Raw genomic sequence first — 12,860 nt, 5'->3', positions numbered from 1 at the left:
CCAGAGAAATGCTAGCATCACTGCCCATGGAAGTCAGTCAACAAACACTGGTGAGAACAGTGGTGTCAGCAGCTGGGGCAGTTATTCCCTGAAGAAGCGGCTTCAGGGCCATAGATAGGTCTAGAAAGGAATGGAGCCCATTGCTTCCAAAGGCCTTGAAAGCAGCTGATGTTTCCACCTTGTCCCTTCTCCAGAGCTCCTTGTGCTGCCTTCTGGTGCCAACAGAACAAGGGCCCATCTAGTTCAGGGCTGTAATGAAACCCTTCAGCCTTATGAGCCATGCCCTGTGCCAACTTGTCACCTGTGTGGACATGTTGGCAGGTGCCTCACTTTCAGATTAGCCTGGGCCATTGCCAGCCCCCCAGGGTGCTAATAGGCCCTTCCTGGCTCATCCCTAGGGTCTGTTGAGCCAGCAAGGGAAATGTGAGGTTGGCACCCCGAAGCTTCCAAAGGGTAAAGCCTGTCTTGGCTTTGAGACTTCAGTCAGAGCTGGGGGCAAGGACCACTTTTTACAGACTGAGGTGGCCCTGAGAAGCAGGGACTCAGACAAGGTTACACAATCCCTTTCCACCACAGAATGCAGCCTCCCTGTACACCTGGGAGGGAGAGGGGAAGGAAGGACCCTAGGGGGCACAGGGCCTCGAGGCTTGGCCCACCTCCCCATGTGTCAGACAGAGTATGCCATCCTGGGCTCCTGAGCCAACTGTGCCCCTAGATGATAGGCTGAGCCCCCTACCCATCCTGGGTGAAAAAGGCCAGGCTGCCTAGCTCCCTACACATCCTAGCTTCAGACGGGAGGCTCTCACCTGGACTGGGTGAGCTTCCTTTGGGCCAGCTTTGGTATTTATGAGGCACACATCACCCAGGCTCCAAGAGGAGGGAGCCAAGAAAGCTCCACATCCCCAGTCTGTGGCCACTGACCTGGGAAGAGCCCAGGAGACTGAATGCTCCTTGAGACCCGGGCTAGGGCAGAAAAGGCAAAGAAAGTTCTTTGTGATTCTGGGACAGGTCACCTTGGGTGAGGAAGTCTCTAGTCTCTTCCTAATTCTAAATTGCTTCCTAATCTGCAAAATGAGGGCTATGAAGGCCTTCTCCACCCTTGGGGCACGATCCTCCCTTGGACAGAGGACTGTTATTGTCTCCATTTTACAGTTGGGAAAATGGAAGCCAACAGAGGTGAAGTGACTTGTCTAGGGTCATGCAGCCAGTAAGTGTCTGAGACTGGATTTGAACTCAGGCCTTCAGCACAACAATTGGCAGAGGGGCCACCTTTCTCCCTCAACCTTGTAGACTTTACTTCAAGGTTGTTTGATTCAGAAATCTGTGCAGGTGTGGCTGCTTTCAACCCCATTCTTCTCCCCCAGTGGGTGAGGGGCTGTCTTCCCTCAGCAGCGGTCCAAGGCCCCTCCACCAGCATGTATCAACCCTTCCCTTCTGACCACCTGGGGTCCCTAGGTTGGGCTTCCTCCTCTTTCCTGTGCCATGCCACCCATGACCACCCCTTCTCCGAAGCCCAATGTAAATGGCCAGAGAAGACTCCACTGGCTTACGGAGGGAAGCTAGTTTGGGGGGATACAATGAGCAGAACACCTCGTATGACCCTCCCTGAGACGAGGCAGCCTCAAGCTCTGGTCCAAACAAAGTCCAGGACCGTGGGGGCATGGGCATCCCAGCAGGGCCGGGGAGACTCGGGCAGGGGCCTGTCCTGCACTGACTCTCCTCTTAGCCAGAGCCACCGGCCACCAGAGCAGGCACTGCGCCATACTTCTGGGTAAAGGAAACCCAGCACTTGGGAAGCTGACGTTCCTGACCCAGTGGCTGGGGCTTTGGGGAACTTTCAGAGAGGAAGGAAGGTGCCTCCATCCCGCCTTGGTCATCTGAGACACTTGATTGGTGGGCGGAGGAAAGTCTTTCCTCTTAGGAGGAAGATGGCAGCCAACCTCCATGAGCCCTCCTCAGTGGGCCATCCTCACGTCTCAAGTCTCCCCCTGCTTTTCTTGGCAGCTCTGGAGAATAAACTGTTCCAAAAAATTTGTGAGGACTTGAACTCTTACCTGGATCAAATTCTTGGGTCCTCGATTCTTCACCAGGAATTTGGGGGCCTAAGGGGTACTGCGAATGCTCCCACGGCTGAGATGGAGATGATGGAGAGCAGCGAGTTGGTAAGTCAGTTGTCTCTTCCCCACTGGAAAGCCCAAGACCCTCAGCGCTGCCACTTCTTTCCTGTGTGATCCCTGGCCTCAGTTTCCCCCTTTTGTGCTCTGTGGCTTCTTTGGTGCTGCTGCTTCTAGGTCCATGTGGATCATAAGGGCTGTGGCTTCAAATCTAACCTTCAGTGACCAGCCCCTCTCTCTGTGTTCCACCCCCACCCCCAGAAGCTAGTGGTTTCCCCTCCCAGGTTACCTTTGGTCTATTGCCTATGATTTGAATGGTGTCTCCTCCTTGAAAACATGAGGTCCTTGAGGGCAGATAGTCCCAGCCTGGCTCAGGACTATCTGACAGGTGAGCCTTCATCAGTCTGGCCTTCAGAAGCTGGAGGAACCACCAAGGGTCAAGACCTGGTCTGGCCTGGGGGAGGGTGTGCAAATGACTCTGGGAGGGGACTCAGAAGTTTGGGAAAATGGATCCCAGAGGTTCTGAGAAAGGGTGGGCAGGATCTATAGTTTTCTTGTAGGAAGTTGACCCAGAGGGGCATCGAGGAAGGGGAGAAGGGAAGAACCTTTGGGTTTGTTCCTCTGGAATATTTCTAAGTAAATTCAGTATGAGAATGGAAGGCTTTGTTCCTTGAGAGGTGATTTTAAACCTTTGACAGCACTGATTAAGCACCTGCTGTATACCCAGCACTGGCTGGAGGCTATGAAAAGGCCAAAACCAGACCCTGCAAGGGATTCCCAGACTCACTGGGAGACAACAGGCAAACAGCTACGGGCAGACAAGATCTGGACAGGAGGTATGGGGGAGATCTAGGATTGCAAGGGAGACCTGGGGGTGGGGGCAGGTGGTCTCTGATACCTTTGTCCAGTCTTGGAAATCAATCCTGCCCTCCCTAAATTTGACTGGAATAGATGTCTCCTCCATTGTATTAATGAGAGGTTTTCTTCAAATAGTGAAGTTTTTATTGTGTTTCCTAGACGTCTATAGTGTGTGTGTGTGTGTGTGTGTGTGTGTGTGTGTGTGTGTGTATCTGTGTGTATGTGTTTTCCCTGTCCTCTGGGGATCTGGAAGCATCACTACTCGGAGGTGACATTTCCTATCTCAGGGCACTTAGGGAGGAGGCTGTCTGGGACAAGTGAAGAAAATAAACAAGACTTGTCCCCAGACAGACTGACCAAGCTCGGTTGCCCACCCAGAGATATGCTGTCATCACTGCCTGAGGGAAGTCAGCCAACAAATACCAGTGGGGACAGTGGTGTTGGCAGCTGGGGCAGTTATTCCCAGAAGAGGCAGCTTTGGGGCCATCGATAGGTCTAGAAAGGAACAGAGGGCAGCACCTAAACTCCCTGGAATAGTGATGGCCCCTGGGGGAGGCTAGGTGGTGCAGTGGATAGAGCACCAGCCCTGGAGTCAGGAGTACCTGAGTTCAAATCCGTGCTCAAACATTTAATAATTACTTAGCTGTGTGGCCTTGGGCAAGCCACTTAACCCCATTTGCCTTGCAAAAGCCTAAAAAAAAAATAGTGATGGCCCCTGGACCTGGGAGCATGCCGAAGGGGTGGGTATAGTTTAGTGAAGTCCAGGTGAGGATGGAGAGAGTCCAAGACTCCCCCCAGCCAACCACTAATGCTTTAGACCAGGGCACCTCTGCAAGGAGGGTCTGCCCACTCATTCTGGATCATGATACTGGATGGGGGTGATGGTACAGGCGACCTGGGCTCTCTGGGCTTCCTGCTCCTCTTTTCAAAGTTCAGTGAGCCCATCTCAGCCTGCTGGGAATCACCCTCCTCGTGTCCTGAGAAGGTCATTCTGGGGAGCTCCCCCTGTACAGACCTTCCTGCAGGAATTTGGTGCTCACTGGACTCCATTTATCCTCCCTCTCAAGTGGACTCTCCAAAGTCTTGACTACCCTTCAGATCATGCCCAGAAACCCTCTTCTCTCTCACAACCTCGGGGCAGGGCGTGGGGGGCTCCCTGGCAAGGATACAGGAACTTCCACTGGAGCTACCACCTCTTTCAAATTCATGCTTAGAATTCGATCTATCCGAAGGCCATGTCCTGGAACCTTTGGGTGGGTAGGGGGTCCATCTCCCTAGCTACTCATCCATTTCCTTCTTCTGTCCCAGCAGTCTCTCCCATAGTAGAGTGTGATTATGTCCCACTCATCTCCTCCAGGATTCTGGGCCCTGGACTTGTTGACATGCATGAAGAGGCCTTCTTCACTCCATTCTTCCCTTTTCTTCTTCTGCTGCCTTCTCCATTCCCAGACACCTACTCCTCCACCCTCCCAGCACATTGGCACTGGGGTTGTGCCATTTCTAGCTCAGCTTGCCTGCTATAGAGACTCTGAGCATTCCTCCCTAGAATTTCAAGGGCAAAAGCTTCATTGCTGACCCTTCCTTGAATTCAAGAAGGACCCCTTCCTGCATTAGGTGATTTAGTTAGATTCAATATGTAGGTGGAGGAAGGGGAGAGCCTCAGGAGGCCAAGGTTTAGAGCCCTTGGTGAGCCTTGCATTTAAAATTCTGCTTCCTGAGCCCCTCCATCTTTATATCACTTTCATTTACAAGTTTATCTTTATCCCTCTGCACCCCAGAGATGTAGGAAAAGCAGAAAAGACAAAAACAAGTGAGTCCAATTAACCAATGCTTCCACTGGGCCTGACCCCGGGGGCCATCTTGTCCACTCATTGTCTGCTGCCTTCTCCATGAGGGGATTACTATTGTTTTCCTGGTTCTTCTGACTTCACTCTGCATCTCTTCATCTAAGTCTTCCTAGCTTCTCTCCATGCTTTGGACTTGTCATTACCCCAATGGTCCATCATATCACGTCCATGGACTTGGTTGTGGCGAGCTGGTCTCCTTTTGAAGTGCATCTGCTAGACCATTGGTTCTCCCCCACTTTCATTTGTAATGACATCATCAGATGGTCATGTCGACCCCTGACACACCTAATGCCTCTTTGAAATGCTTTCATCCTATTAAATGGGGAGGCTTGGGTGGCTCAGTGGACAGAGGGCTGGGCCTGGAGTTAGAATGTTCAAATCTGGCCTCAGATACTTACTAGCTTTATGACCCTGGGAAAGACCCTTGTCCCCATTTTTTTTTTCAGTTTTCTCATTTGGAAAATGAGATGGACGAGGAAATCACAAACCACTCTAATATCTTTACCAAGGAAACTCAAATTGGGGCTACAAAAAATCAGACACAATTGAAAACACAAGATGAACAACAATAAATTCTATTAAAAGTCCTCATTAAATTTTCTGGGCCTTACTGACCATGGGATTTTCTTAGCAGATATAATAAAGAGGTTTGCCATTTCCTGCTCCAGCAAACGAAGGCAGATTCAATGACTTATTTAGGGTCAACAAAGTAGCCGAGGCTGGATTAGAACTCAGGTTTTCCTGACTCCAAGCCCTCCATCCATTGAGCCATCTACCCATTGTTGAACCCATGTGATGGAGCCAAGAACTCTATTGATGAGAACTTCGTTTCCTAGGTGTTCAGTATTTATGATTGTTGTGTGTCAGAGGGAGTGGGGGTGGGTGGGTTTCAATTCCTGGATAGGAGCCTCAGGACTAGACTAGGAGCAGAGTTAATGGTCTAGGAAGTGCTGGTCCCTTAGGTTGAGGGTTCTGGGCTATCTTGGTGGAGGTCTGAGGAGAGAGAAGGGGCAAGATCTTTCCTTTGGGTGCCTGGCTGCCTTGGCCAGGATGCTTGCCTGCCCATTTGGAGGCCAAATGATAGCAGTTGGGGTTAGTGGTGGTAGAGATGGATTGTGTCCCCAGATGATGACTGTGGAGATCAGGTGGTGAGCAGGGCTGGCACTCAAGGGGAGCCCTGCATGGTGGTAATGGAATGGAGGTCTCTTCTCCATGGGAGTTGCTTCTCTGGATGAGATCTGGGGAGAACAGGTCTGGACTGGTGGTCAGTAGATGTGAAAACTATTGTGGATGAAGGACTGGACAAGCCATAATGATTGAAAATGGGATTCAGGGGAGAATGATGAGCAAAGAATGACTCCTGGATAAAATGACCCTCTCCCTACTTTCCATCTTGTACCCTTGTGACTCTATCTCCCTGGGAGGGAAAAGGACAGGTGTGTTTGTGACCAGAGGCAGGTCTTGGAGAACTGGCACCTTGGGGTCTCTGGGTGGGACCCTCTTATGAGGAGTCTCTCCTGTACCATCTTTGTCATAGCATGAACCTGGCCCACAGTAGAGCCTAGAATTGGTTGTCAATTGATGGGGGCAGGGGGAGGATGACAGAGGCCATGCAGAATGATGATAGCTCCTTAGAGACTGGCCTCTGGACCAATGGCTAGGAGGAAGCAGCATGTGTGAGGAAGGTCCCAAATGGGTCCATTCCTTAGCTTAGGAGGGGTTACAAGGGACCAACAGCTTAAAGGGGGCTTCCCATGGGTCTGAGCACAGGGAGAAGATGTGGGAGAGAGGACCATCTGGGACTGACTCAGTTTTCCTTTAGCTTGGTTCTCCAGAAGCCCAGGACAAAGGAGCTGGACTGTTCCCGTCCCTCAGGAGGGAAGTCTCCACTGTGGCAACGATGAGCAGCATGTCTGTGGCTCCCAGAAAGTCCAGCAGCCCCTTGGATGGTGATGGGGCACAGAATGAGCAACTCAGGACACTTCAGCCCATTTTTGTCATGCCCACTGTTGAGCCTGCACATCAAGGTGAGAGGGCCGGCTAATCCTGGCATCTTCCCTTTTCTTGTCTATGAAACAGGCAATATTGCTCTAGGCCTACTAACATTCCTCTGAATTCCAAATTTCCTCCTGAATGGGATTGGGAGGGGGCAGAGAGCAGTCACCTCTCCTCTTTGATGGGATGAGCAGGCAGCACTCTTCTAGTTTCTAGATTTCATGGGCTGGGAAGGTTGGGGCCAGCAGGTGAGGAGACCTTCAACTGTGTCCACAACCCCAGAATCACTCAGAGACTGCCTGGCCCAACTCTTGGGTGAGTGTCATCCCCAATAAAAGGGGATCTCCAGCCTCTTCTTGCAAATGTCAGCAGGGAGACCCCCATGTGTCCTCAGGCAGCCCCTCTATTCCACTTGGGACAGCAGATTGCCTTGCCTCCAGGTGGGGGGAGGTAAGAGCAGGAGAGAAGGCCATCCTGGGGTTATTGGAGGAACAGATATGGGGGCCACCTCTACCCTTGGGACCCTTCTTTGCTTCTCTGCCTCACCTTCCTGTCTGCAGAGAGGCTACTGAGCATGGGTTCCTGGGAACAGGGGCTGCCCCATCTTGCGGGAAGGTGCTTCATCAACACAACAGCAGCATTACCATTGTCATGGCCATCACTATGATCTATCCCTGAACACTTTCATTCCCACCACTCTCTGGGGCAGGAGGCACCGAGTCACCATAGCAAACATGCCCTAGCAATATGGGGAGTTTCTTGTCTTCTTCTCAAAGCAGGGACTGATAAGATGTGAGGAGGACATCCCCTGTGTCTGGCTTTAGAGATAGTGGTTGATCCCCAAGGAAGCTGGAGTTGGAGCCTCAGGCCTGGGACAGACAGCTTAAACTCATTAACAATGAATAATCTTCCTCTCTATATTTGGAATATTAGAGTTGAATTGGAAGTGTCCAGATATAAGCTTCTATGGTACTGCTGAAGCACAAGGCCCATCAGGCCAAGTCAACTATGCAGAGATGAGCACTTTAATCAGAGGAAGAAGAGGGTCGGTAGATGTTGCCAAGACATAGAATGGAGAAATAATTTTGGAATAGAGATCACCTCATGGCAAAAGAGCAGAGGCTGCCAGGAGGTAGACATCCCTGGATTCATCTAATGGAAGTGGATGGAGCCCATGAGATGGCTCAGGTCCAAGAGAGGACCAAAAGGTCCACTGTAGGGGACACCCACGGGAACCCAGATGACAGTGCAATGACCAAGAAATGGCCAAAAAAACCATGGCTGAGCCACATGGCTCTGCTTTCCAATGGCTAGGCCTAGTGATGTAAGACCAAGATATTATAAGCAGAAACTACAGAAAAGTAGAGCCCAAGTAGGACTGGCAGGAAACAGCAGCAGGAGCTGAACAACTTATCACCGCGAGTGGCAAGCATTTATAGCCAACTGAATACGGGGCCAGATTCAGACTTGGACACCTCGTTAAACCCAAACTCAAAAAGACTTTCTAGATAATTCTATAGAGTCTCTAGATATCGACTCCCATTATATGAGAGGGAAAGTTGTTCCCAGTTGAGAGACTAAACAGAAGAAATCAAACCCAGGGGGAACAGCTAGGGGGGTTCCACCCTGGCCATCACTGGAATTGTCTCTGAGGCTACCCAGGAGGAGCTGACCTCCTTCCTTTGTAGTAAGGTACAAAAAATACCTCTTGTGGACCCTATTGGATCTCCCACCTGCTAGACACTTAACTCTGACTGGCTAGATGACCCCGTATACAGAGCTCTGAGCCTGGAACTAGGAAGGCTTGAGTTCAAATATGGCCTTAGCTACATCCTGGCTGTATGGCCCTGGGCAAGTCCCTTAATCTCTGTTTGACTCCATCTCCTCAATTATGAAGGGGGGGGGTAAAAACACTCCCTCGCAGGAATGTTGTAGGGGTCAGATGACACAGGTCCATGATAAGAAGAGCCAGGATGCCTTGGACCTTTGGGAGAGCATCATCAGTGTCTTCTCCATCTCTTGTGATTGGCCCATGTGAGGTTGAGAGGGCAGATATCATGAATCAGTATTGTTTACACAGGTGGAAGCTGAGCCCCAGAGAAGTGGGGTGACTTACTCAAGGTCACACAGCTAGCAAATAAACCCTAGGACTAGGATTTGAAGCCAGGTCTTAGACCTTCCTGCATGGGCATGCCCACATCTCCTCCCTGTGCTCAGACCCATGGGAAGCCCCCTTTAAGCTGTTAGTCCCTTGTAACCCCTGCTAAGCTAAGGAATGAACCCATTTGGGACCCTCCTCATACATGCTGCTTCCTCCTGGCCATTGGTCCAGAGGCCAGGCCTGCATTTGACCTAATCACCCTCCCCCTGAGGCCCAAGCGTGCCACCTCTTGTTGGCCCCCATCTCCTGGTCTGTAGAGCCCACTCTGAGCGACTCATTGCATTGGGTGTCCTCCTAGATCCCCGGTGCCTGCAAACCCTGAAACCTGGGGACTGTGGGGACTATGTCGTCCGGTGGTACTATGACAAGGTGGTGGATGCATGTGCCCGCTTCTGGTATAGTGGCTGTGGCGGCACCGGCAACCGATTCAACAGTGAGCACGAATGTCGCCAGGCCTGCGTTCGAGGCTAGTGGGTGAGTGCATCTGCAGTCTCTGCCCAGCCCTGCTCCAGCCTGGGCACCAGACAAGCCTGTCTGGGAGCCTGGGCCCTTCAATGATTAGGGAGAGAAGAGCCAGGCCCTCATCTGAGCCCTCTCCCATCTGGTTCTTGGTGCCCAATCACCAGAGCTCCAGGGTGGGAGGCTCCCACCTGGGCTCCCCTGGGGCCTCCTGCCCCCCACATGATAGCTGAACTTCCATGGGGGAGGCCAGGCTGAGGCTTCCCAAGCTGGGCACCGGCCTCCCAAGCTGGGTACCCTTTGTTTAGATTGGGCCTCAGGTACTTCCCTTGGGTTCCTCAAATGTAAAATGAGAATAATGATAACTTTGACCTCCCAGGGTTGTTGTAGATTTTTTCAGAGTGCCCAGCCCCAGGCCCAGCCCCAGCCCTAGCCCCAGCCCTGGCCCCTGGCAGCCAGTTGACTAGTGATTGCTTCCTTCTTTGCAGCCCTGGTCAGAGGAGGAGGCCATCCCCACATGCCAGAGGCCACAGCATCCTGCCTTCCTGCATCCCTGCTTGCTTCCCCATGCCACCCACACACTCTGCTGATGCCCACCTCTCTTGGCACCTGGGTAGAGGCTATGCCAACTTCTAATGTCATGAATTGAGTCCCCGGAGCTGGGTCCAAGTCTGGCCCCTGCCCCATCCCAACACTTACTCCAATCTGGAGTCCCTTCCACCTAGAGGGAAGGGATCGGTAAGGGTCAGAATGTGGCCAAGCGAGACTGCCACAGAGACCCTGAAAGCCAGGGAGGGGTTTGGGGTCAAGGGCTTTGTATTTAGGAGGTTCCACTGGGTCAATGAAAGACTTGCTTGAGGCAGATTCTGTCTTAACTTGACAGGAAAGAAACCAAGCTCTGTGTGTGTGTGTGTGTGTGTGTGTCTGTCCAACCTTCAGAGGCCATTGAAGGGCCAGGTGAAGGTGGGCGCGCCGGTGATGCTCTCTGTCCCGACAGAGCTTTCTGAGGGGGATGCTGGGTGAAGAACGCTGCCTTCTCTTCTCCCCTCCCACCTTCCTTCCCTCTGACCATAGCCCACGTATCCCATCGTCAGAGGTTACAGGAAATAAGATGAGGCCCAATTCTGAAGGATCATGAGATTCAAACGAGGACCATTGGGTTAGGGAGGCAGAAAAGGGGGAGCAAAAGCCAGAACCACTTGGTTTTTTCTCCATTTGTCACCAAGATGGAGGTGGAGCAGGGAGGGAGGCTTCCTTTGTGAGGTCGGTCTCAAACCTCCCCCAGTAGAGTCAAACCAGGTCTCCCCCTCCTCTTCTGTCCCTCTGAACCAGCTTCACCTGAGCGTCTGCAGCCTGGATTGGGGTCTGGAGGCAGCCAGAGAGGGCACTTCATTCTGGGCTTCTGGAGCAGACTTGTCCTGCCCAAAAAACGAGACCAGATACTGGGGGCGGGGTTCCTTCACCAAAGCAGCCCCACAGTAATCAAGGTAGGACTTTCCCAAACGGTGATGGATGCCCACTGGCGACAGCCCTGAAAGTGTCAGCACTTTGGCTGCCGCTTGCATCGACGCCCAGGTGTGAACATGAAATACATGTTCACGGCCATGATTAATAATAGCGGCATCTATGGACTCATCTCCTTCTTGTCACTAGGAGCCTCAATGAGTAGGTGGCCATCTGCCTCAGTGGCCAGAGGGGCTGGGCATGCCACGGAGCTCACTGACTGGTCCATGCAGGCACAGCCCTGGTCTCCTGGACCTTGGAGCAGGACGCTCAGAGAATCTTCTCTGGAGCACCATGGACCGGGAGCTCAGAACCGACAGTTTACAGGCTTTTGCAGGGGGAGGATGAGAGGCAGAGATCAGACTCACAACCATGCAGCTCAGGAAGGGGTCTTGGAGTCAATCTTGTCCAGACACTGAGGCCCAGAAAAGGGAGCCACCCCTAGAAAGCGATGTGGCCCCTGACTGTCCGCAGTCTATATTTAATGCAGATCCGCACCTAGATAGATGGATGATGTCCTCGCTGGGGACGCTCACTCCAGTGGTGGCAATTGCAGCCTCTTGGGTGCAACTCAGAGGGAAAGCAAAGTGCTTGGGAAAAAACCTGAGACCAACATTCCTGAGGGACCGTCCACCCCCTGCCCTACCTTGGTAACAAGGGAGCATCACAGGGCAGAGTGCTAGTCTTAGATTCGGGAGGACCTGAGTTCCGATGCTGCCTCAACACTCCCCACTCCCCGGGGCTGTGTGACCTGGGCAAGTCCCAGCCCATCCCTGGGCTTTAGCTTGCACACCTGTAGAGTAGGCCAGTAGGAGGATGACCTCCCAAGGTCTTGTGAGGCTCCAGTGAAGTGGCCTTCATTGTTAATGATAGTGAGGCCGCCACGAGGATGGGCGTCAGGTGGGGGAGATCTCAGGGAGGGAGCCAATGAGGGCAGAAGCGGGGGGCCCCGGAGGGGACAGTGAGGAACAGGGCAGAGCCGGAGCCCAGAGTTAGCCAGGTTCCACTTCCCCCAGCAAAGGGAGACCGGCCAGGACAAAGCTGCAGCCTCTGACCCTCGGGTCCAGTTGATCCCATTGATTTCCTAGCCAGGGCTGCGGTCAGTGGGCTGGGCCTCCCCGGATCCCGTGCTTCCCGGGGAGTCTGAGCTTGATGTAACCGCTGAGGTTATGGGAGACTGCAGATGTCACCTGTGGGACAGGCTGCCCAGAGGGTGCCTAGGCCTTTCGGAAGCTGGGGAGCTCGAGCCAGGGCCTGCCATGCTCCTGGACTGAGTTCCATAATAGCCGCAGCTGCCCAGCTGCTCAGTCCAGATCTGCCCCAGTCAGGAGGGCAGCTGGCCTGGCCCCGCTGGGCTCCTAAGCCGTGAAACAAATGCCCCCCAAGAAATGGGCTTCTGGGGAGGCTGAGCAAGGACTGGTGGCCTCTGGTTTTAAGGCTGGCTGAAGTCTGCTCCAGGGCTCTGAGGACTCTGGACCAACACTCCCCTGGATGACTCAAACAAGGGACTCTTTTCCTAGAGAAAAACCCACCCCTCCTGACCAGTGGGCCGGAGAGCATCAGGTGCCACTTGGGATGTGACCTCATTTCTAGTAAATGGGGTTCCCTCCGGGGAACTGGGCAGAGAGTGGCAGCTTGGGGAGGTCGTGGAAAAGGGCTATCAGAGCAGCTTCTGAAAAAACACTCACCTTGGAAAGGTTTCAGGGGTCTATACAGCAGAAATAGCCCACTTTCTTCCAAATCTGACCCCTGAAAAATGCACTTTGGGAACACAGCTTGCTTGTGCCTGTCCCAGCAGGGGCCCACCCCAGCAGGTGCCATCCCAGCATGGACCTGCCCCAGCAGGGGCCCACCCCAGCAGGTGCCATCCCAACAGGTACCTCCTCAGCAAGGACCCACCCCAGTAGGGGCCCGCCTCAGCAG

The 12,860-nt window shown here is 53.0% G+C and overlaps 1 protein-coding gene across 1 annotated transcript in view; it reads left to right on the top strand.

Annotated features, from left to right (window-relative positions):
- Window positions 1-11,759, top strand: part of COL28A1 (collagen type XXVIII alpha 1 chain) — a 67,253-nt gene extending 55,494 nt beyond the window's left edge. Inside the window, exons 33-37 of the mRNA XM_074195366.1 lie at window positions 2,005-2,162; window positions 6,642-6,846; window positions 9,274-9,449; window positions 9,923-10,921; window positions 11,088-11,759. Of these exons, the coding sequence (XP_074051467.1) occupies window positions 2,005-2,162; window positions 6,642-6,846; window positions 9,274-9,446 (536 nt within the window). The 3' untranslated portion in view covers window positions 9,447-9,449; window positions 9,923-10,921; window positions 11,088-11,759. The remainder of the gene's footprint in view (window positions 1-2,004; window positions 2,163-6,641; window positions 6,847-9,273; window positions 9,450-9,922; window positions 10,922-11,087) is intronic.
- Window positions 11,760-12,860: the final 1,101 nt, after the last annotated feature.

The sequence above is a fragment of the Macrotis lagotis genome, chromosome 7 (assembly GCF_037893015.1).
Source record: "Macrotis lagotis isolate mMagLag1 chromosome 7, bilby.v1.9.chrom.fasta, whole genome shotgun sequence".
NCBI classification, from domain to species: domain Eukaryota; kingdom Metazoa; phylum Chordata; class Mammalia; order Peramelemorphia; family Peramelidae; genus Macrotis; species Macrotis lagotis.
Note: the sequence above shows the minus strand (reverse complement) of the source record. Positions and strands in the feature narration are given on the sequence as shown.